Consider the following 22,076-nt stretch of genomic DNA (forward strand, 5'->3'; position numbering starts at 1 on the left):
AGTCCATATTTGTAACCCCAAGCGGGTAGGCCATTGGCAGGAACATGTGGTAGTCACTTGGTGCCAGGTCCGGACTGTGGAGTGGATGCATAAGAATTTCCCATCCGAATGCACGGAGCTTCTGGACCGACCCTGACGCCCACTTCACTTCTTGTAAGTGACCATGGTTCTCTTCCTTCCTCCACGAGGCCCAAACTGAGGCACACCCGTAGACGAATGAGCGTTCTCCCTGTCGACGAAATCCAACTCCAGCAGGGCCAGCTTCGCCGACGATCCCACAGCAGGGACGTAACGTGATCCTGATCCCATCCTCGTCGCCAATGTTGCGTCTTGAGGAAGATGAGGAGAAATAAACTATTTAAACCAAGGAATCCTGGATGACCGAGAGAAATGAGGAGAGGAAAGACGTGGAGGAATAATACAATGGTTGTCTAATAGGAACAATTATATTCTTATAAATACAAAAACCTACTCTCATACATACATAAAATACATGACTATTTATACTTAAAACGATGTAAAAGACTGTACTTTACACATATATATACATACAAGAAAATAAGAGAAGAGAACAAGGGGGAAAGAAACACAAATACATTACAATTCACAAATGATGGCTGCTTCTGTTTGATCAGTAGAGGGCAGAATTAAGCGGGAGGGGGCCACCCTTTAACCAATGTTGTGCAAAACGAGCCTAAAGAGTATCATTCCCGTATTCTTCACAAATTTTCTTGATCGCTTTCGACGCGTTTTTCCCATTCAGAAAGTAGTAAAAATATAAAGTATGACGAATTTCTTCCTTTAAAATCTTCACACTCGACGCGCACGATCATTCACAGCTGATACAGCCAAGCACGATACTGTTCAAAAAGCGTTTGTAGTATACACTCACAAATTTACCGTGCTTTATCGTATGATCCAATCTGATCAATAATGAACAAGATATACATAGTTAAAAAAGGGGCAGGAAATTGAAAAAAACGACAGCTTTATTATGTATATCTCCCAACCTTTCCTCCAAAAATAGTCAGAAAAAATATCTCAAAATCCGTTCGTAGTTTAATATCAAACAACTTTATTACTATTTTTAATTTATTTGTAGGAAATTGTTTAAAATAACCATTCGAGCTCAACCAATCAATGTTCAGAACACAGCTAAAAGGCATTAGCAGTAGAAAATCCAGGGCCAGCAATAAATAATGAATTTTTATGTTTAATCCCGTTAAATTAATTCAAAATTCGTAAGAATACACATTCATTCTTAAATGAACTTTACATAAACCTACAAATAGTATCACTCTATATATCGGCCTAGGGGTGTAACTTCAATTTTGCCCGAAAATTAACAACTAATCCGCAAGTAGGAAACACGAAATCAGGACTAGGATTTTTATTTGGGATGTTGGGAGGCACTACTTCAAATTTTTGAATTACTTTTTTGTTGTAAATTTAACAATTTTTAGTATAATTTCTTTTTAATAACTTTTCTTTTTTGCTTGCCTGTCATTACGTTTTCATTTAATTATCTGCAATCAGTCGTACACAAATCCCAATCAGTATATAGTATGGACATACAGAAGTGAATTACTTCAATCCTCAATTCCACTCCGAGTCCAACAAGGAACTACTCATATAATTAGTGTCAAAAATCATGTGTATATGACTTAGCTAAGTCCTCCGATGTGGACTTGTCAATTTAAGAAAGAAAGAGAGATAGGCTCTAGAATGGAACTCCGTTCTTTGTCTAATCAATGCCTTATTCAAACGCATACTTAATCCTCCTCCTATTCCTTAGCAAACACCCACGTGTTGCTCCTCAAAAAAAACCTAAAAATGCATATAAGTAGATACAATACCATTCATCATCAAATGCAGATGGTTATACAAATCTTCTGTTAAGAGATCCTATGCAGCAAAGAATTGGCGTGCTGAAATACATTTAAGGGATCACCATAATTTGCTCCATTATTGTTGAAAACGCTATGAAAGAACTCACGTGACAAAACAAATCATTTTCCCACCTTAATATTTGTATTACAATTTCTTGTACTGAATACAACTGTATTCATTTCATTTAGCAACTCATCGCAAATTTGGGTATATTGTATGTAATTCATATATATTTTTTAAATAATGAATGAACATATATCAAATAAAATATTCTTGAACCCCCCTCCCTCGGCCCTCTTCTTCAAATAGCAATAACAATAAATATAATATCAAAATCACGACATTAAAGAAATGTTTATCTCTAAATACATATTTTATACAAAGATATTTTAAAACGATAATTTTTTTTACAATACACAAACATATTATATATATATATATTTCATAAGAATCAAAAACTAAGATATGCATACTTTGATTTTCTTTCAGAATGTATTAGAATATAACATCCTTCAACATGAACTCCTCCTGGAAAAAGAGCCCTTATCCTCCATTAATCTCAGCATCCTCCAATCCATTTTCCTCTTCTTCCTCATCACCGATCATGAGTCTTTTAGACAGTCAAATTGAACAGCTGTAAGTTACATGTTACCTATCCAAAACCAGTACATTTACAGACTTGGGACCCTACACTAATTATGATGTGTTCAGTGGCAGAGGGGGACACAACTTTCACAATGTAGGTCATGTGTAAATTTTAGACAGAAGTCGGTTCGAACTCATTAAAAAAAGGAGTAAAATTCATGTTTGTTATTTTTATTTTCAAATTGAATTAAATGGAATCATTTTACGCTAATGAATGCAAAAATGCATCACAAATGACTGCAAATGAGGTGAGACTCATTTTAAGCCTTAAATCCAAATTTTTTTGTCCCGATCCTGCGTGGAAGAACGTCATAAATACTTGTAGATTAATAAGTCATAATAGTGTTATCTTATTATTTTCTCATGTAGTGTTATAGAATTTAAATGTTTGAGAACAACTGCCCTAATCAATTAAACAAAGTCTTCATAGTTAGTTGTATAGTAATACTTTTTTTCTAAAATAGGATCGATACAACTTTAAGTAGATATATTCTTGATTAGAAAATGCTCAATATTTAAGAATTACTTAATCAATAGATATTTTAGATACATATATACCGAGTAGTCCATTAAAATCTAAAGATTTAGAATTTTAAACTTCAGACATAGTTTATTAATTAACAATAGAAATTCAACAAAATTAATACGATAAATAGATGGGTGCCTGAGCTCACGTAATCATCAATATAGCCGCCCTTAGCGACATATATGGCTTCCAGTCACTGCCGGCAGAAGACCTAAGCACCCGCTGCAGATGTAGCCATCTGTCATAGCGTACCAGTGCTGGTCAACAGTGGTTTTGAGGGCCCCGGTGTTTGGATGACGACCACTGCAGGTCTTTCTCTCGACATCCACTCAAGAAGTTGTAGCCAAGGAGGTTACCATCAGGACTGTAGGTAAAAAAGTGTAAAAAAAGAGTTCAAAAAAACTTATAAGACTCATTCAAGAGAGTCTTGTAACGAAAGAGATGGGTTTCTTTCATTTCTGGTGTCAAAAGTGGCCTCACCAACCTCCCAAGGCTCTTTCCACCCACTTTTTTTCTTGCATGGGCCCTCATGGATTAGAGAGGATTGGCTTGTGCTGTTTTCTTTAACTTCTCCGGCCCCAGTTTGGCCTTTTTGACAGAGCTCTTCTTCCTTTGCAACGCTTTGGAATTGCTTATACTCCCATCCAGATCCCTAATTTCACTCTAAGTCTATCAAGGACTTACAATTAAAACACGGCGACAAATCCTCAGGGCTACGCTTCGTTTTTTATGAGCACACACGAATGTTTAGTCAGGTTTTGAATATAATTGAATCTATACATAAAAGGATGTTCACTACTCAAGAATTAAATAATAATGAGAATTGCTACGGAGAAGAAAATTCATTCGTCGGATTACCAATTCTAAAAAACCGGCCAGTTAAAAAAAATCACAGGATTATGCAGAATTATATTTAGGGGGGGGGAGGCTTTTGAATTTACTCCACTGGATAAATGACTTTTTCTTTTAGAAAAGAAATCCTTTCAAAAAAAAAAAAATTACCCCTGTTTTTAATTTTTACATCCAGGGCGATAATTTTTCTTAGTACAAGACAAACATTCCTCCATTGGAGAGAGGACCTACATTCCACCCCCTTTGGACGCCCCTGATTTATTTATTATGTTTAGATAGTAAATGTGTATTTAATGAAAAACTTTTTATTTATGATTTTGTAAATGAAAAATCAAACACTCAATTTAATGATTTATCATAATATAGAATTACCCTAATGCATAATTATTCCTACGTAGTCATAATTACTACTAATAAGAATGATGATATAAGATAATTATTAGTGACTACAACAACTTGTGCTCTCCGTGAATAGTAATAGTTAATTATTGTTCAAAGCACTCGTATATTATGTATAATACTACAGTGTGATTAAATACGAACTTTAAAATCCACTCACTTTATTATGCAATATATGGAATGGAAGAGTCAGGACTTGTATGTTCTTTGTATATATAGAGAGCCACAACAATTTACAAACAAAAAAGAATGCAGAATGATTATTACACCTCACATAATAATCAGCAAGTCAACGTACCAGAGTTCCGGCCTTCATGTATTTAAATACTAATGTTCAGTATACACATGTTGTGCGATTTGAAATGGCTTTGTAAATAAAATTAAATATTTGACATTTCAGCGTCCGCAGGGGGTGGGAAGAAGGGCTGTACCCCCCCCCCAAATATCTAAAAAATTTAATTATTCAATTTAATTTTTCGCAAAAATTAAATATTTGAAATTTCATTTTTAAAATATTTTCCCAAAACGGAAAGGTTGGAGATTTTTGACTTTTTGTTCCGAATGATTTAATTTTTTGTGAATGGCTATGTATTTTTGAAAAACCAAGCCCCTTCAAAATGTAATCCTGCTGAACGCCCCTGTGGTTGTGTTCAGGATTGAGTTTTTCTCCATCCTGCAGAGTTCTTGCAATAGAATTGCCACCATGAATGAATTCCTTTTAATATAATTGAGGAATAATTGCATACTTATATGTAACAAATTATAATAATATCTTTGCACAAGTCATAAACTATTATGACTATGCTCGTAGTGTTAGTTATCAATGTTGTAATTACATCAAATTAGACGTGAAAAAACAAAGTATTTTCATTTGCATATTATGTAATTATTAAAAAAATGACAACTCCGTTAATATTTGTAATTTTTTTCGGAAAGAAATAATTTTAAGTGAATGCCTATGTATTTTTGAAAAAATTCCTGAATAGCTGTCGATTTTTTTGAATTTTTTCCCAAAAAATTTAATTCATTATTAAGGATCATTATTAATTATATTTGATATATTAAAATGAATGGATCTTAAAAAGCATTTAAGGGACAACACAGAATTAACGTGCTTGGCGTAGTAATCAATCGTTTTAATTCACCAGAATTAAGGAACAATATTTTTACTTCAGAGATAAGAATGTTTTCAAAGTAATTAGAACAAAACGTTGCTATTCTGTTCAGTCCATGAGAACTGACAAAGTCTCTCAAATGTAGGGCAGGATTATAATCCGTTTGAGAGTCTTTCAGTTCTAAACATTTGATAAAAATGTTTAAGAAGCCTTACGAATGGATTCATATATGTAATTATTAAAGAATCAGTTTGTACTATGTATTACTAATAAGTGAGGGGGTGGAATCCTCGCTATAATTTATGGAGCCTTTTTGGGTTGGTTTTTTCAATATGTTTATTATTAAATTAAAAATAAACCTTTTTTTTTTTAAATAAAGAGTGTATGTGTAAAAGGCACTCATAGTACAACCATCACCAACATGGTTGTACTATGAGTGCCTTTTACACAGACACACACACAAAATAAAAATGTTGTACATATTTTTAAATAAAATTAAACTGATGATGAGAATTATTATTTCCGCATTCTATTCAGGGCCGATGAGTTGAATCGTCGAAGAACGTTCGCCCAAAAGCCTGCACTTAGAGAATGGGCGCCCAAAAATAACAGAGCAGAGACAGTGTCAAAATCAACTAGGACCGGAGAGGAAGGTAACAACGAACATGTGAATATGACTTCAAATAATAGTAGTACACCTGATGATGATGATCCGGGTCGACTTCTAAATGTCTGGTTGGGTGAACTAGACTCTATTCAAAAGGTGAGATGATACTGTTGTAGTTTTATTATTCCATATTTTCTTTTCATGGTGTGGGGGGATTTGTTAGTTAGTGACTAGGATAATTAAAGCAAAGTAAAGCTTTTAATAAATGATTAAAAAAATGAGCGTGTTGAGTTTTATCCTATATATATATATAAGTATAACTAAATATATAACTGCTTACTTACTCAAGAACCCAAAGGAAAGAAAACATAAAGCCATCATCCTTGAAAAATGCTCTCCTTTTGAGTGTGTACGCACTCTTGAGATGATAAAGAATGGGAGGGGGGAGAGAAGGAGCTATAGGGGACTGCGGGTGTGAGTAGAACCAGAAATCAAAGGTATTGCCTGTATCTTTTGAATGCCCGCACATCATTTTCATAATGACCTTAGAATTTTGATATGATTGTACAATAATTCAGCTTTTTAAGCTGTTTAGGCACCTCATCTCCCATAAAAAGTTAAACCCCCGGCCTTATCTATTTGAAAATGAGGATTTGGTTGGGATTTATTCCCCCAAAGTCGCTGGATTACCAGATTTTTTACGTAAATTTTCACCATATGGTTTTTTTTTACTTCTTTTTCTTCTGATATGATGAAGACACAATCTCTACATATAAGAAAGAATTTTGTAGATAGGTACTTGTGCGTGCACTCTTCCTACAGATGTAGAACTCCTCACCCACCACAGTCCCTAAGAATGTAGGTTTAATGAAGAAAAAAAAAAAACACCTATGTATTTGTAGAATATTCTAATGATGCATGATACTTATTATTTTGCAGGGACTGGATTTATCCATGTCGTGCTCACCACACACTCCTATTCGATCTTCGCCTCATGTGCAAATGAGGCGTATGTCTACTCCTCGCATTGAATCTCCACGACTTGATACCGACCGATATTCATTAGTTAATTTAGAAGAAAGCCTTGATCAGGACTTGGACAATATTTTAGGTGAACTCTGTGCTCTTGAAAGTGACTTGACTAAACACAACGGCAATAACAGCAACAATTCCAACTCCTCTAACAACAGTCATCATCATAATCGTCGGAGTGAGTTGCTAAGTGAGCCTGCCTATATCACTGCAGAGTCAGTTAGACTCAATAAACTCAAAGCAAAGGGAACTCCTCCACAAGACGACGACTCTGCCTTTGGAGACAACGCCTCCTCCAGCTCAGGAAATACCTCCTCCTCCGCTACTTTGGGCGGCATTGCAAGTATTTCTTCTTCATCTTCCATCATGCCTAAAAGACAATTAAGTGTGGCGGAGAGCCCTGTGCCTCCTACCAAGGGAGCACAACTCGACCCCAAAGAGGAAAAAGCAGAAAAAATCCGATTAGCCATTGAAAAAATGAAAGAAGCTGCCATAAAAAAAATATTTATCAAAGTATTCAGTGAGGACGGCTCTACTAAAAGTCTTCTTGTGGATGAACGTATGACGGTGGCTCAAGTCTGTGCTATGCTAGCAGAAAAAAATAACGTTAAAAGAGATCCGAGTTGGGGGCTCGTGGAGTTACTTCCAGATCTTCATATGGAAAGAGCATATGAGGATTCTGAGTATCTTGTTGAAAATTTGCTTCTTTGGAAAGCAGACTCCAAAAATACTCTTTGGTTTATCAAGAGACCTGAAGTCTACGATTTGTTTATGAGGTTTGCTTATTTTTTACCTTATTAAGATTCTTATCTGCTTATCAATTAATATATATATATATTTATTTTTTCAGGCCGGAAACTTATTTGTTGGGTACGTCTAGCTCTCAGTGTGGAGCAGAGATGGAGGACCACTCTAGAATAGAGTTACTTGAGGAGTACTTTTGTAGTACTGGAGTGGGAGCTCCTGACGTTGAAGGCTTTTTATTTCTTAAAGCTGAAGGGAAAAAGACTTGGAAGAAATTCTACTTTGTATTGAGAACTTCTGGTCTATACTATGCCCCGAAGGGTAAAAAAACATCCAAAGATCTCATTTGTCTCGCTACTTTTGATGTAAATCAAGTTTACTTCGGGGTAAAATGGCAGCCCAAATTTAAAGCTCCTACTCCTCACTGTTTCTCTATCAAACATCCCCAAATTCAAGCAAAGAGTCCGAAGTACATTCGATATCTTTGTGCTGAAACTGAATTTGAACTGAATCGATGGGTTACAGGAATACGTTTGGCAAAGTATGGTAAAATACTTAATCAAAATTATCGAGCCATTATTGAAGACCTTGCACATCAAGACTTGGACAAGTTAGCTAGATATTCTTCATCTAACGCTACAGCCGAAAAGTCCCCTCAATCCGAAAACAGAAGCTTTGACTCTGCACTATGTCCATCACCTCCACCTCCACCATTAATCATCCCAGAGTCACATAATCATTCCTCCAGTAGTGAAAAATCATCCGTTGAACTAGGCTTTAGTTGTGATTCTCCAGAGGGAGGTACGATTAAGAAGAAGCCAAATTTTAGTAATTTCAAAAATGGAGAAATTCCTAAACCTAAAAATGTCAGATTTAAAGACACATTTTCAGTAAAATCTGACGACGAAGAGGATGAGTCCTATCCTATCCGACTTGATAAATCCCTGTATGCCAACATCGAGGAAATCCTAAATCAAACTAATATTACTCACGACAAGTTCACTAAAAACAATCTTGTAACCACAGCTTTGAATCGACTATCTTCCTCAGATAACATTTCTTCAAACCCAATGCTTCACACGGGATCTATTCTCAGTAACAGTAGTTCGGCTTCAAAGCAGAGTACAAATAACATTAGTCATCAGCCAAAGAGACCTGCGCCTGTTCTGAGTAGTCAAACACCTTCACTTGTTCGAAAACCGAGTCTGGACAGATTCTACCTTCAAAAACGTGATGGTCCTACTTACGAAGACACGTTAAAGAAATGTCAGTCTCTTACTAGGCAGCACTCGGCCCCTCCTCCACTTAACCGCCGAGACTCGCCTGAACAAAGGAAAAAAGTAATTACGCATTTACCACCTTCAGGACTACAAATAAGGACTCTCGGGCGTAGTCCCAAGGCTTCATCACCATACATTCAGGATAGACATCACCATTTCAATAATACCTCCTCCTGCAACGGAGCTAATTTTTCTCCTAATAGATTTAGTAGTGGAGAATATGACAATGTTTCTACAACGTCTTCCTCCCGTTCCTCCTCTGAATTAAAAGACAGATTGTCCACACCACCCCTTTCTAAAAGGAATGGAGATACTTGGAAAAGAACTTGAATAGATACTATATCAATGACATATTGTGAACCGCACTGGACTATATTTTTCTACATTGGAGATACTTTCATGCCGGAAAGAAAGAGAATGAATTTGATTTCTAAATGCAATCATGATATAAAACTATTTTTATTAGTTCAACAAACGAATTGATGCATTTTAATATTTTTCTTTGAATGAATTGAAATCAAGAAAAACTAATATTATTATTATTATTATTATTACACGGGATATACTTTATAGCAATATAATATTTTCAATTTTAAAACGATAGAAATAGAAAAATATAACAATTTCATCTTGCTTCATTTTTGCCGAATTTATAATCCTAAAGTGTAGATAGAAAGCTTTAATCCATTCACCCATTGAGTTATTGATTGGGTGGATTTTGTGGGAAGGGATATGGTTGATTAGGGTAAGAAGTAGGATACGAGGAATATCCAGGAAAGTATGCATGTGGAGCCGGTGGCATATAATAGGGCATAGGGTGCATGAACGGCATTCCAGCACCTGGCTGAGTAGGATAGGGAAGAGGCTGTTGCGGCATTCCTTGCTGTGGGAAAGGTCCAGGAGCTCCAGCATAAGGATTAGGCGCAGGCATTGTCATGGGCATAGGTGTAGCCGCAGTTTCAGTAGGGATTTGTGGTGGAGGGGGACGAGGAGGAGCAGTATCCACTTTTCGGGGAGGCCTATCTGGAGTACCTTGATTATGATGAGCTGGAACAGTAATATTACCTTGATCATTTAGACCTAAAGAAGCCATTCCGGAGGTTAAGTCCTTCAACAATTCTTCTTTCTCTGTTTTACGTGCAAAACAAAAGTCTGATACTTTGGACTGAAAGTTAACGAGCATATTAGTAAAATCGTTGTAAAATTTACTGCCTTCCTTGATATTATCAGACAGAGTAAAGAATCCATCATGAGCAGTAGCAAGCTTTTTGAGAAGCTCATCACGAGGTTGTTTTTGTTGACCCTCACTATCTGAGACGAGCAATTCATAATTCTTTTGAATCTCTGTAATTAGCTTTTCTTGTCTGGTTAAGTTATCAGAAATCTAAAGAACAATACATCTAACATAGGAATCATCAATATCTTTATAAATATAATTACCCTAGTTTCCAGGGGACCAAACGTTTCACTCAAAGCAGAAGTAGATATGTTCATCTCATCAATGGACCCCTTTTGCATGAATACCGACTCAAAAATGGACTTCATATTCATAATAGGAGATTTTACACTATTTTCTATCTCTGCTCGTTCACTCTTAACGGCATCTACTTCTCTCATTAAAGCTTTAAGTTGTGCAACTGCAGGATTACCAAAATTAAATTTTGGAGTATTAGATGGAGGTATAATGGACCTTAGGGCATCAGGACCTTTAGATAGGAGTTCTATCCCTTCCTTATTTTCGGCATATTTAGTTTTAACCAGTTCGTCAGCCTATGAATGAATTATAATCACAGCATATTTTTTGATATAAAATATACTCCAACCAACACTTACATTTGAAGCATTATCGATGAGTGTATGATATTTTTGAGAATTAGCAAGAAGTAAGGAGGATAATTTGGAAGAAGGAGTACGAGTCCACTTTTCCTTGAACTGCTGACGTAGCTGATTATCCGAAGCTTCTTCTTCCTTAATCATGCGATCACACTCATTCAAAATCTCTAAATTCCTTTGAAGTAAGAAGGGGATTTCTTTCATTTTCCCCTCAATTGAATCAAGTCCACCAGCCTGAACTACAGCATTTGACTTTTCAATAAGTGAAGAGGGCAAACTATCTCCACTTGTCTCTTCAATTGCAGCAGGAAGATTCAATGAGGCCAATAAGTCATTTAGCAATTCTGTAGCTCCTTTCAATTTACACAATTCTTGATTCGATTTATCTCCTTTTCTCGATTCAAATGTGTTGATGGCATGCTGAATTTGAACAGGCATAAGGTCCTGGAATAAATCCTTCTCTCCAGCACAATATCTCGTCTCAAACGAGAAAGGAACGAGTTTGGCCACAGAAGCTTTGGAAGGAGCCTCCATTGAAGATATTTCAGGAACTCGTTCATGATATATGAAATCATTATCTTTTTTTACTTCTTGTAATTCATTTTGTGCACGCAAAAGGAATTGTTTGACTTTAGCGGGGAAATCCCCGCCAATTGAGCCGGATCTATTGATGGCACCCTTGAGAAGCGTTTCGCTGTGTTGAAGCCTAATAAAAAATGTGATAAATTAATCTACAAAGAGATTGGTATAAATTGTTATATCCTTACCTAGCTATAGCATGACCAACTTTCATCTCCTCCATAGCGACTTTACCTAAGTAGTAATGGGCTAGACCAACATAAAATGCTTGTTTCGCACTAACATGAGCAATCCAATTAGAGTCCCAAAGATTCTTTAAATTCTCTTTCTGCATGTTACATAATGTTATCGAATAATATTCGTCAACTTGTTCGCACAACTTTGACAGAGTTAAACTCTTCATATTACCGTTAATTGCTTTTAGAGCAACAACTTCTTGAGCTTCAGCCAACATCAAATCTACAAATATTATATAATTATAATAAACCAATTTATTAGGCCCCCTTTTGATATATGGTTACCTGCTAAAACTCCTAACGTATCTGGCTCCAAATCAGGTGTCGGATCTTGTTGTATCATTCCCACTGCGCTCTGTTTTAAGTAAATAAATAGCCCTCCGGCAATTTGAAGCTTCTTCAATGCTGATTGAAGTCCGTCATTATCGCCAAGGTTTTGTTCTGCAGCAGAGCTAGTATTGAAAAAAATAATTAATTACTCTTCATCCAATATAAAAATACGAGTATTATTTACTTGGCATGCAGGGCTGCAAGATTGAATAAAGTTCCAATTTTTTCATAGAGAAGGGAAGTAACAGACAGTCCAATGCGCCCTCCAAAGATCGATCCTTTATCAAATGCATCCTTGTACTTAAACGATATTTGAACTTCTTGGATTGGAATTTTGGACTCCAAAGACGCCAATTGATCATAGTACCTTTTAAAATATATTATAATATTAAATTATATAAACTTAAAAATAACGTATATGTATTGTAGTAAATCAATCCATCCATTAAAAAAAAAAAACATGAATACAACGATTTCTTATGAAGTGACTATAATGTTGAATACTTCCATTACCAAGAAACCCTCTATATTTTTCCTTTAATTAGAAGGATAATAATGAACAAATTGTGTATTCAATGTATGATCAAAACTAAATAAATGATTGCATATGCTAACCATCATTTTATTTTTATGATTCACATTTTTACCTCAATTTAATCATGAAATGTAAATCCAGTTCGACAATACATTTGAACAAACAAAAAGGCGAAAACACGATCTCACACATGAACTACAAAGTTTGAGCATTTATTAGACATGAGGGACTCAAAACCTCTTATACGACCTCGACTTCTAGGCTGTAACTCATGATTTCTCACTCATATTTTGTCTAAAAGTGATGTACATAGAATAATTTGAATTACTTGGTGGATAAGCACCGTTTTTTTTTATATTTGACTCAGATGCATACATCCATGTCCGTAGGGTTCAGGCCTCTATACTCTCAATAGGCCTTCCTTTCTACATTTACAATGAATTTAATTTAATATGTAAATGAAAGGCTAATAATAATTAACAAGTATTTGAATACTAAAATGAAATACTGTCAACAGAAAAGCGGAATTTAATTAGAGCTAAAATGTATGAAATATGATTGGCCCATTATATACACGTTGAGTAATAAATACCGAGCAACAGAGTCCAATGAAGGATCTGCTCCAGTGGAGTGAACCTTAATAGCTTTGACCCTCAGGTTTTGAAACTCCCTTAATATGGAGTCAATTTGATCCGAGGAGAGGGCTGATGTGGATTTAATGGCACTCTTGATAGATTTGGTCACATCGATATTCGTTGCCTTCTTGATAGGAATGGTTAAAAGTAGCATTTTCGTTGGAATTCGTTACTTTACGACACAATCGAGAAAGATCCCTTCCTTTTTAAGTTCCTCCTTCTTGCTTTTCCTTCTTTCGTTTAGTTCTTCGCTTCCTCCTCCTTCTTTTTAGCTCTTTTCTTTTTCTTTAATCTTACGACGAATTCTGCGAATATGACTCAATATTTACTGAGGGAAATAATGTGTAAATGGTGTATGGAATGACAGAAAGAGGCATGCCAGATAAGCCTTCTTCATATTCAATAGGCAATAAATACTAACAAATCCCTTACTCATTCTGGCAACATTGGAAGCCTGCATAACGTCATATATGTAAATGAATAGTAGGGATAAGAGGTGTAGAAAATATGTCCAAAGCTTTTTTAATTGGTAATCTCAACAGGATATTTTATTTTCTTTTAGCTATTATCATTTTATTTAACATCTAATTATAAATTAACTAACAAGTTATAAATAAATAATGCATCAACATTAATTAAATCAGGTAATATAGAGTCAAAATCCATAAAAAATGACTAGATTGTTATAATTATTATTTTTTAAACAAAAGAAATTCACTATTGAATGAATAATAATCTTGTCTATAGATAATATTTAAATGGTCTATAATTAATCAACTTTACTTAGTATCTGTCTGATAACAACGGATCTGGTTAGATAACAATAATTACTCATATTTTGTTATGAAAATAGAGTTGTTCCTATTTAATTTCATTTTAATACGAATAACTTCCATAGAGTTGACAATATTATTATGTGTTATATTGATTCTGATCTCTATTTTAAATAAAGTTGCCTCTCTAACATATACATACATACATTGACTAATCATGATTTATGTAATTTTCTAGTATTTCAATAGTTATCCTTCAAAAAGTAATAAAATGTTATAAAAATGATCGGTTACAACTCTTAAAGTTGATTCTTTACAACTCCAGGGCTCCTTTACAGGTCTTTAGGTACTAAAGTGAGGAGAGGGGCAAAAGTAAGAGCAAATTGGATTGCTTAATCAAGAAACTAAATGACCATATTTTGATTTCCAAAAATAAGAAATTAGCTACACTTATGCTAGTTTTAGAATACGGGGCCAGTTAAAGAAACAAAAGGTTAATATAAATGCATTTCTATTATGGACGTATGGAGCACGAGAGCTCGAGATGTCCATGATTTCTATAAAACTTGAATTGAAGAAACGTTTCATTCATTAAATCAGTAAAAAACATTTGTGACGAGGGGGAAGGGAAGGAGGCGAAAATTAACAAGGACATAACTCCCAGGTCTTCCTTATTATGAGTTATGTCACATGAGTAAGACCTGGGACTATATATATTTTTATATATACTAGAACAATGCTTACAACTTCTTTTTGACTATAACTAATAAAAGGTCTTTATTGTCTTAATTATACTTTAAAAAAAAAGAAAATTAGTACAAAATTGACTTTGAAAAATAAGTTATCACATTTTAAGGTTTTTAGTACTAAAAAAGTCCACGTACAACGCAGATTTTATATAATGACAAAAAACCGCCCCAAGTTGAGGACTCCCTGTATTTATTCGACAACAACGGAGTCATTTAAATTTTTTGATAATCTGGTCATCATATTCGTCTAAAATACAATTTTTTAGGTTACATAATAATAATCATACAAGACGTAAAAAATATATATCACAACAGTATACAAAATCCATAAAATTGGAAGTAAAAATAATAATTTTGGTGTGTAGAAAATAAATTTTTCAAAGGCCGAATAATATTCTATGTTAACTATCTTCTTTACTATAGCCTTTATTTCTTTAAGGAAAAAGATAAAAATAGTTTTATTTTATCTATATTATTATGCATCTAGCTGGAATTTATGTAGCAGCAAGTTGAAGACTATTTGTATTTACTACAAAATCAATCCGTCTTCTGTCAAAACAACATATATCAGTAATTACCAATCTATACTGACTCCTTAATTAGAGTCACACAACCTCTTACATAATCATTTGTATAACATACCAAATAAGAAGAATTAATTACAACTAATCTCTTAGATTTAAGCTTGGTTGTTTCCCTTTTGATCAAATTTAAAGATGAGTTGCTTTGAAACGTATTGATTATTAGTATTTCCAAAGGAAATCAATGAAGAGTTGCGTTAGTCTTGAAGTTGAGTTTCTGTTTTTTTACATCATGTAACGACGACTCACCCTTTAAATAATTTTTTATTATATATTTTATTTTTTAACATTAACATATATTTAAAAATGACGAAAACGTGGAAGTTATCCACCTTTCCAAAGACTTTTAGTGATCAAGAGATATTATTAAGCCCAATAGATTTCCCCGATCTCCATCCGAATGATGTTGTAGAAGTCTATCACACGGAAGACGAAGAAGAGGAGCAAGCATGTAAAAGACTCATACTCGAAGTCCAAGAGTCTTCCCTTAACCACACCAATTCTGGGTGAGTTCATTCATAATTTGTATTAACTATTCCTTGTCTACTGATTCTATTTTTTTTTTTTTTAAAGAGGAAGTTCGGTCTGTAGTGGAAATGCAGTTTATATTGCAAAAGAAATTGCAGAGGCATTTGGTCTTAGAAATTATGAACCAGTTAGATTACGAAGGCTCAAAGAAGATGAAATTCCAAAATTGGAATCCCTGGAAGTTATTTTTAAGGAAGAGTATTTGGGAAGAAGTGAAATGTGGAGGTGGGTATAGTATTTATTCATGAAAGCTTTGATACACTTTGCAAAAATGATTTTGAGAGTGCTTCTCTATATCGCTAGAAAAACTACTACCAATTTTCTCAAGTTAAAAAGTACCAATGCTTTTAAATTTGAACTATCATAATTTGTTATTGACTAGAACATTTTGACTGCTTCTTTAAAACGTTGATTTTTTAGACCAATATAAGTTTATTGGATTCATCCATCGATTTATATCAGATTATTCCACATTAGCGAGTAATTTTGTATGTACCCATTTATTCATATGAACATGAGTATATTTAAAGAGACTATAAAAGCCGTCATGTATATCAATCAAGAATATTTTTTCTTATCTCTAATTCTGATTCGTCTAAAATTATGTTGATGCGCTTTTTCATCTCTTCATTGCTATCACGTCTTTTGACTAAGATTCATCTTATGTCATTTAATAAAAATCAACGTTTTGAACAGGGTTATGTATTTTTCTTTAGAATAAACCAGGAACATAAAATATTAATTAAACCCATTGCATCATAATTATACTCTAAAAAAAATAATAAAAGTTATTTTAAAACAAAAATACATAACCCTAATCATCTACGAAGGATATTTATATTCTATATTTTTTGATCGAGGTTACGTGAAGCATGAACATAAATCATTTACACCGTTTTTGTTTACTTTTTATTTTAACCAATCTTGTCTCCTCTTTCATTTTTAGTCTCTTTGGATATACTACTAATCTCTATGGTTTTTTAGGTAATAGATATCATAAGCAAATTATTGAAACTGAAAGTATTATCATTTTAATAGTTGTTTTTTTTTGTCTGGTAAATCGTATCCAAACATTTTTTCAAAAATAGTAGATTATTTGGGATTATTCATTGCTTCTTTGCAGATATTTTGAGCAAAGATAAAATATTGCAAATTACAAACAAAGTTAAAAAATGTAATTGAAAATTACTTTGTATATACGAATAATAAATTTTAAAATAATTTTATTTACATAAATATGCTTCTAATCTAAAAAAAAATGTTATTAGTTTTTTTTTTAAATACAAATTTTTGATCGCAAAGCAAAAGGTATTAATGTACTGGTAGTCATTGTTAAGTGTTGGCTAATTTAAACAACTCATCAACATATTGGTTAAGCCCTAGTTTTGACGGTTAAATTTTTAACATACATTTTTGTTTTATTTATCTTGCTATGTTTTGATAACATTTTCAATTATTAATCTTTGTATTGTTATAGTATGAATCTCAAAATGCTAAATCGTGACTAATGAATCTAAAAACTATCAAAATGACAAATTTTGATCGTTTTATAATTCATTATTATAGTTGCAAGGATATTGAAAGAAAGGTTTTTTTATGAATTATGTAAAGACCATTTTCTTTAATGCTCTAATATCATCATATTATAGGATAAATATTATACGGACTTACTCTTTTGATTCATAAATGTGTTAATAATTTTAGACTTGAATATATTACTCTCATCTCTAAATGTCTTATTATTGTGTATATCGAATTCAATATTCCTATTAATTAAATACTAACTTTTTTCCTTATATAAATCCTATTCGAAATTGTGGGCGTCCAAACTTACGACATAATGCTCATACGTTAATATATTTTTTTTCAGATTGAAAAACCATTTACTCACTGAATCTCGCTGTCTTCATATTTTAAAACGCATCAATTTTTCTGGGATTTGGATTACAGTAGAAAGACTTAAAGGGCCAGGAGGTGTTCTTCAAGCATGTGGAGTTGTTACTCCTGAAACCAAAGTCATTTTTAGATCTTTATCTGCTATGGTGTACCTTTATATTCAAATGAGTTCAGAAATGTGGGGCGGAAATGATTATTTTGATAAAATTGTGGATGGGTTTCTCTCAGAACTGTTTGAAAGATGGGTACAACAAGGGTGCGTTCATGATGTAACTATTGTTCTTTTCTCTAGATGTTATTATACTGCACATGCTTTTGAAGATTTTCCTGAGGAAATGAGATCTTGTGTGATAAAAAAGAATGATGGACGCTTTTATGAAGATTTTTACCGTGTTATAATCCAAGTAAAAATATATCAGTAGTAATTTTTTATTCAACTTCAAGCTTTTCCTCCCTCTATTTTAGAATGAAAGATTTACAGACTGGAGGCCAACCTTAGTTCAGCTTAGAAATATATTTCCTACTTATAAAAAAAGTTTGTTAGACTATCATAAATCTAAAGGAACTCAAATACCTGAGGCTTATATATCAAGTGCTTCTGAAGGGAACTTTCTAGAGGTAATCAACATGTCTCTAAATACGTTTGACAACCACTATCACAATCGGAATTTGGACCGGACCGGTCAACAAACAATTGTTATTACCCCTGGAGTAGGAGTTTATACTGTTGATAGAGAATTATCTTTAATAACTAAAAGAAGAATAATCGATTCCGGAGTTGGAAGTGACTTACTTTGTGTAGGAGAGCAGCCACTGCATTCAGTACCACTTTTTAAATTTCAAAGTCATGATGATAAAAAAGGAGAATATGGGTAATTGGGCCACTAAAGTAATTAGGAACCCACATTTATTCATATAATGTTCTTTTTATTTGTTATAGAATACCCCATTGGATTCATCTTAGTTTTTATACCTCCAATAGATCTACGTTATTAAAGAGCAATTTTATCCCTCGTATCAAAGTTCCCTATGACATTGTGCCAGATGGAATCACCAAACCATTTATGCCAGGAGGGACTTTTGATCATATTGATCCAAAATCAAGCGATTTTTTTGAACAATACGATGATTTTCAGTTCAAAAAACTACCCATTCCAGAAGAAAATGCTGATAACGTTCGACCTGGCCTTTTGTTGTTCGATCCGGAGTCAAAATCTAAACGCATTACATCTAATCGTCGAAGATGGACACATATCTTCTCAGAATATTCATCCTCTTCAGTGTTAAACTGCACAATGGGTGTTGATTGGAAATCTCTTACTACTCCAGCCTCACTTCCTATCACCACAGACTATTTACCTGATTCAAAGGATATTGAGCTTAACTATGTATTCAATGAATACAGTTTAAATCCAGATGAAATTAATGACAATTCTGGTAATTCTGGATCAAGTGTCAAATGCTATTGTGATAATATGGAAGTTTTTAGGGAATTGATATCCCAAAGACTTGCTCAAGGCTTTCAAATCGTAGAGTTTCCTTCCGAAAAAATAAAAAATAGTTTTATCAAACAGAAAACGGTTCAACAACTACCACATATAGAGTTTTGGTTATCTATTGGACAAATATACCATAAGGTAGGTCATATAATAAATAAAAGTATGAATCCATTCGATATTTATGGGTTCATTCCTGACTTTGTATTAATTAAAGGTATCTCTAAGTGCGAATATGCAAACTATTCACGTGACTCGTTACAGTCCTATAACGCCTGTTAATACATCTAATCACTCATATAAATATCGTTTTCAAGCTCCAGATAATGACATTTACGAAGTTTCTTGGGTTGAGTTCAATACGCAGAAGTTAGAAAACTTCAATTGGAATCATATGGATTACTATGTGTGTACTAGAGGAGATAGGGACTTTATACTTACAGAGTCTCTCAAATATTGGCGTTTCCGTATGCACATCATGCCTTTAACCTCATTTATACCTTATACAAAAAAAATTAAGGACGGAATTTCCAAGTACTGTGATATTTATGAGTGTTTGGACATTCACAATTGTGTTAGAGAAGGGTTTCTCAAATTTGCAGAAACCTGCCTCAACAATATCCGACGCTCAAAAAAATCAGGGTAATTTTTTATATTTTATTTTGCTTCCGTCCAACATTTAATATGGAGAAAAGTTAACTAAATTTTTTTTTGTAGCTGTGTTTATGAAAAATCTTCTATTGATAAAGAAGATGTGGTACAATATTTAAAGTCTAAGCTAACCTATTTGAATAAACAAGCAACCCTTCCATCCAGCACATTCATTGCTGCAGAAGCAATTCAGTACCTTCTAGAACTCCGTAAAATTGATTTGAACAAAAAACAAGAAATAGTAGCAGAATTAGACGGATTGCGTCAACACTGTATTATTCAACATGCATCTGGAGATCCTAACGTTCCTTTTAATGATGGCTTTGTACTATTTTATTTTGTTGACGAAGATTCGGAAACTTATTATCACGGTAAAGTATTAAATTAAATCGGCTTTTAAATTCTTTTTTTTTTTTTTGCAGTCATTAGGGAATTTTTGAAAACATAGTTATCAAGTTACATTATATTGATTCAATTATATATTTGAATAGGTGATGTGGAAGCATTTCACAATGAGTGGGTCGAAATTCAATTTAGTGCCGACAAAATCAGTAATTCTCTGTTAGAAAAAACAATCAATAAGTATAGCAAGGAGTGGAATCCTACTTATAGATCTGTCACTCTAAATATTGATACAAATAATAAATCTGATCGTCAGGAATGGGGCCATCTGAAATATCAAACCCATGTGGATTCTGACTCTGCCTTTGAGGTGACTCTTCAATGGAGTGTAGCAACTGGTGCTCTTGTTTCCGAACTAGTTCATGGGTGGTCTCGTAAAGGACAACAAATGTACGGGTTATTCATTATACCTGTTCCAAGCGATCCTTTTGCACTCCCTGTTACTCCGAATAGTGATCCAGTTCGTGGACCAATTTTTATTGAACTAAACACAGAATTTTGGAAAACATCACCTTCGCTATTAGAGGAAGACAATTTTACGTTGGAACAAAGGACTTTTCTTTTCCGTGAAACTATCGCAAGACGATTTGGCTTCATTCCTTGTTACAACCAACAACGTTCTTCTTCAATTTTCTCCACTCACCACCAGTACATTCACTGTACAGGTAACTGTTTTCTTCTAATTCCAACGCAACTCAAATTGAATACCGGAATCCAAGGATATAGAGATTCAGTGGTATCTAACTCTAACGAAAATCTTGAAGGAACATATGATCAAACAGATTTCCGACCTCTGTATGACCATAGCAAGACTGGCTTTATTTGGTCATGGAATTTTATGATATCTAGACGATGGAAAATGATGAGTAATACGGGTGCCACTGGGAGCATACTATTTATGGATAAATTGCTATCTGACTTTCGTAGCTTTTGTAGAAATGAAGATGGACGCCTTCAAAATTTTTGGAATGAGTGTTGGAAATAGAAAAACGTTTAGTTTGGAAAAATATCATATTTTTTCACAATTAATCGATAATATAGAGTAAATCATTCATTTGTTCTCCATCACGAATTGGAATTTCATTAAAAATAATATTCTCTAATATATAAATATTTGTTTCATTTTTTCGTCTTAAATTTCATTAAATAAAAATTCTTCATAAAATGTATGAGTTGACACAACACATAGAGTGGGACAAATTATATTATAAATATTCATACAATCATACATGAAAAGATCACTCACCCATCACATTGATAAACTTCATTAAAAATTGTATGAGTATGAAAAGGATAGAGAAGAAACTAACAAAGATTGTTGATAATCCTTTATGAACGATGAAAGAATTAAAAATATATGTACTTAATCGTTGATTTAGAATAAATTATCCCAGATCCCAATTGTTCAATATCTTCTATAAATAATCCAATTGTTGATTAATTTTTTCACAAAATAGTTATATTCCTCTCGATATAATAATATATTTCTTATAGACTAGAGTATTCTAAAGCTTTATACTAAGTAGCGAAACGAAGACCCACGTGAATAATAGCTGGAAAATGTATTGGTGTACATAAACTTTTTTTGTCCGTTAGAGATACAGTTTAGTTATTATTTGGATATATTATTAGGAGCTATCAAGGTTATACCATTACGTGTGTACGACTGTTGTTTGATTTCCACCACATTTTTAATGTTGACGTCAAAATAGATGAGTGGTTGCGTGTTTTGTCAAAATCTGTCTGTCTTGTTGGTATGATA

The 22,076-nt window shown here is 33.5% G+C and overlaps 3 protein-coding genes and 1 long non-coding RNA gene across 7 annotated transcripts in view; 2 read left to right on the plus strand and 2 right to left on the minus strand.

Annotated features, from left to right (window-relative positions):
- The window catches only part of LOC121129638 (ras-associated and pleckstrin homology domains-containing protein 1), a 50,015-nt gene extending 40,302 nt beyond the window's left edge, over positions 1–9,713 (plus strand). The window contains exons 2-5 of one of the 4 annotated variants that reach the window (XM_040725366.2): positions 2,380–2,526; positions 5,965–6,190; positions 6,974–7,842; positions 7,917–9,713. In XM_040725366.2, the coding sequence (XP_040581300.1) occupies positions 2,408–2,526; positions 5,965–6,190; positions 6,974–7,842; positions 7,917–9,420 (2,718 nt within the window). In that variant the 5' untranslated portion in view covers positions 2,380–2,407 and the 3' untranslated portion in view covers positions 9,421–9,713. Of the gene's footprint in view, positions 1–2,379; positions 2,630–5,964; positions 6,191–6,533; positions 6,893–6,973; positions 7,843–7,916 lie in introns of those variants that run through there. The other 3 variants (XM_040725367.2, XM_071893345.1, XM_040725368.2) reach the window with 3 other exon arrangements.
- Positions 6,073–6,514, minus strand: LOC121129641 (uncharacterized). Its single transcript, XR_005868465.2, has 2 exons — positions 6,379–6,514; positions 6,073–6,264 (listed from the first exon to the last, which is right to left on the minus strand). It is a non-coding gene; the product is annotated as an uncharacterized lncRNA (long non-coding RNA).
- On the minus strand, positions 9,531–13,672 carry ALiX (programmed cell death 6-interacting protein-like protein AliX). Its single transcript, XM_040725369.2, has 7 exons — positions 13,196–13,672; positions 12,253–12,435; positions 12,024–12,190; positions 11,691–11,961; positions 10,924–11,629; positions 10,531–10,860; positions 9,531–10,474 (listed from the first exon to the last, which is right to left on the minus strand). The coding sequence occupies exons 1-7, from the start codon at positions 13,390–13,392 to the stop codon at positions 9,791–9,793; spliced, it is 2,538 nt and encodes an 845-aa protein (XP_040581303.1). The 5' UTR covers positions 13,393–13,672; the 3' UTR covers positions 9,531–9,790.
- Positions 13,673–15,524: 1,852 nt separating this feature from the next.
- Iml1 (GATOR complex protein Iml1) lies at positions 15,525–21,479 on the plus strand. Its single transcript, XM_040724853.2, has 8 exons — positions 15,525–15,847; positions 15,915–16,094; positions 17,740–18,169; positions 18,231–18,637; positions 18,706–19,402; positions 19,479–19,903; positions 19,979–20,283; positions 20,404–21,479. The coding sequence occupies exons 1-8, from the start codon at positions 15,648–15,650 to the stop codon at positions 21,297–21,299; spliced, it is 3,540 nt and encodes a 1,179-aa protein (XP_040580787.1). The 5' UTR covers positions 15,525–15,647; the 3' UTR covers positions 21,300–21,479.
- The last annotated feature ends 597 nt before the right edge of the window (positions 21,480–22,076 follow it).

The sequence above is a fragment of the Lepeophtheirus salmonis genome, chromosome 14 (genome assembly GCF_016086655.4).
Source record: "Lepeophtheirus salmonis chromosome 14, UVic_Lsal_1.4, whole genome shotgun sequence".
Classification (NCBI taxonomy): domain Eukaryota; kingdom Metazoa; phylum Arthropoda; class Copepoda; order Siphonostomatoida; family Caligidae; genus Lepeophtheirus; species Lepeophtheirus salmonis.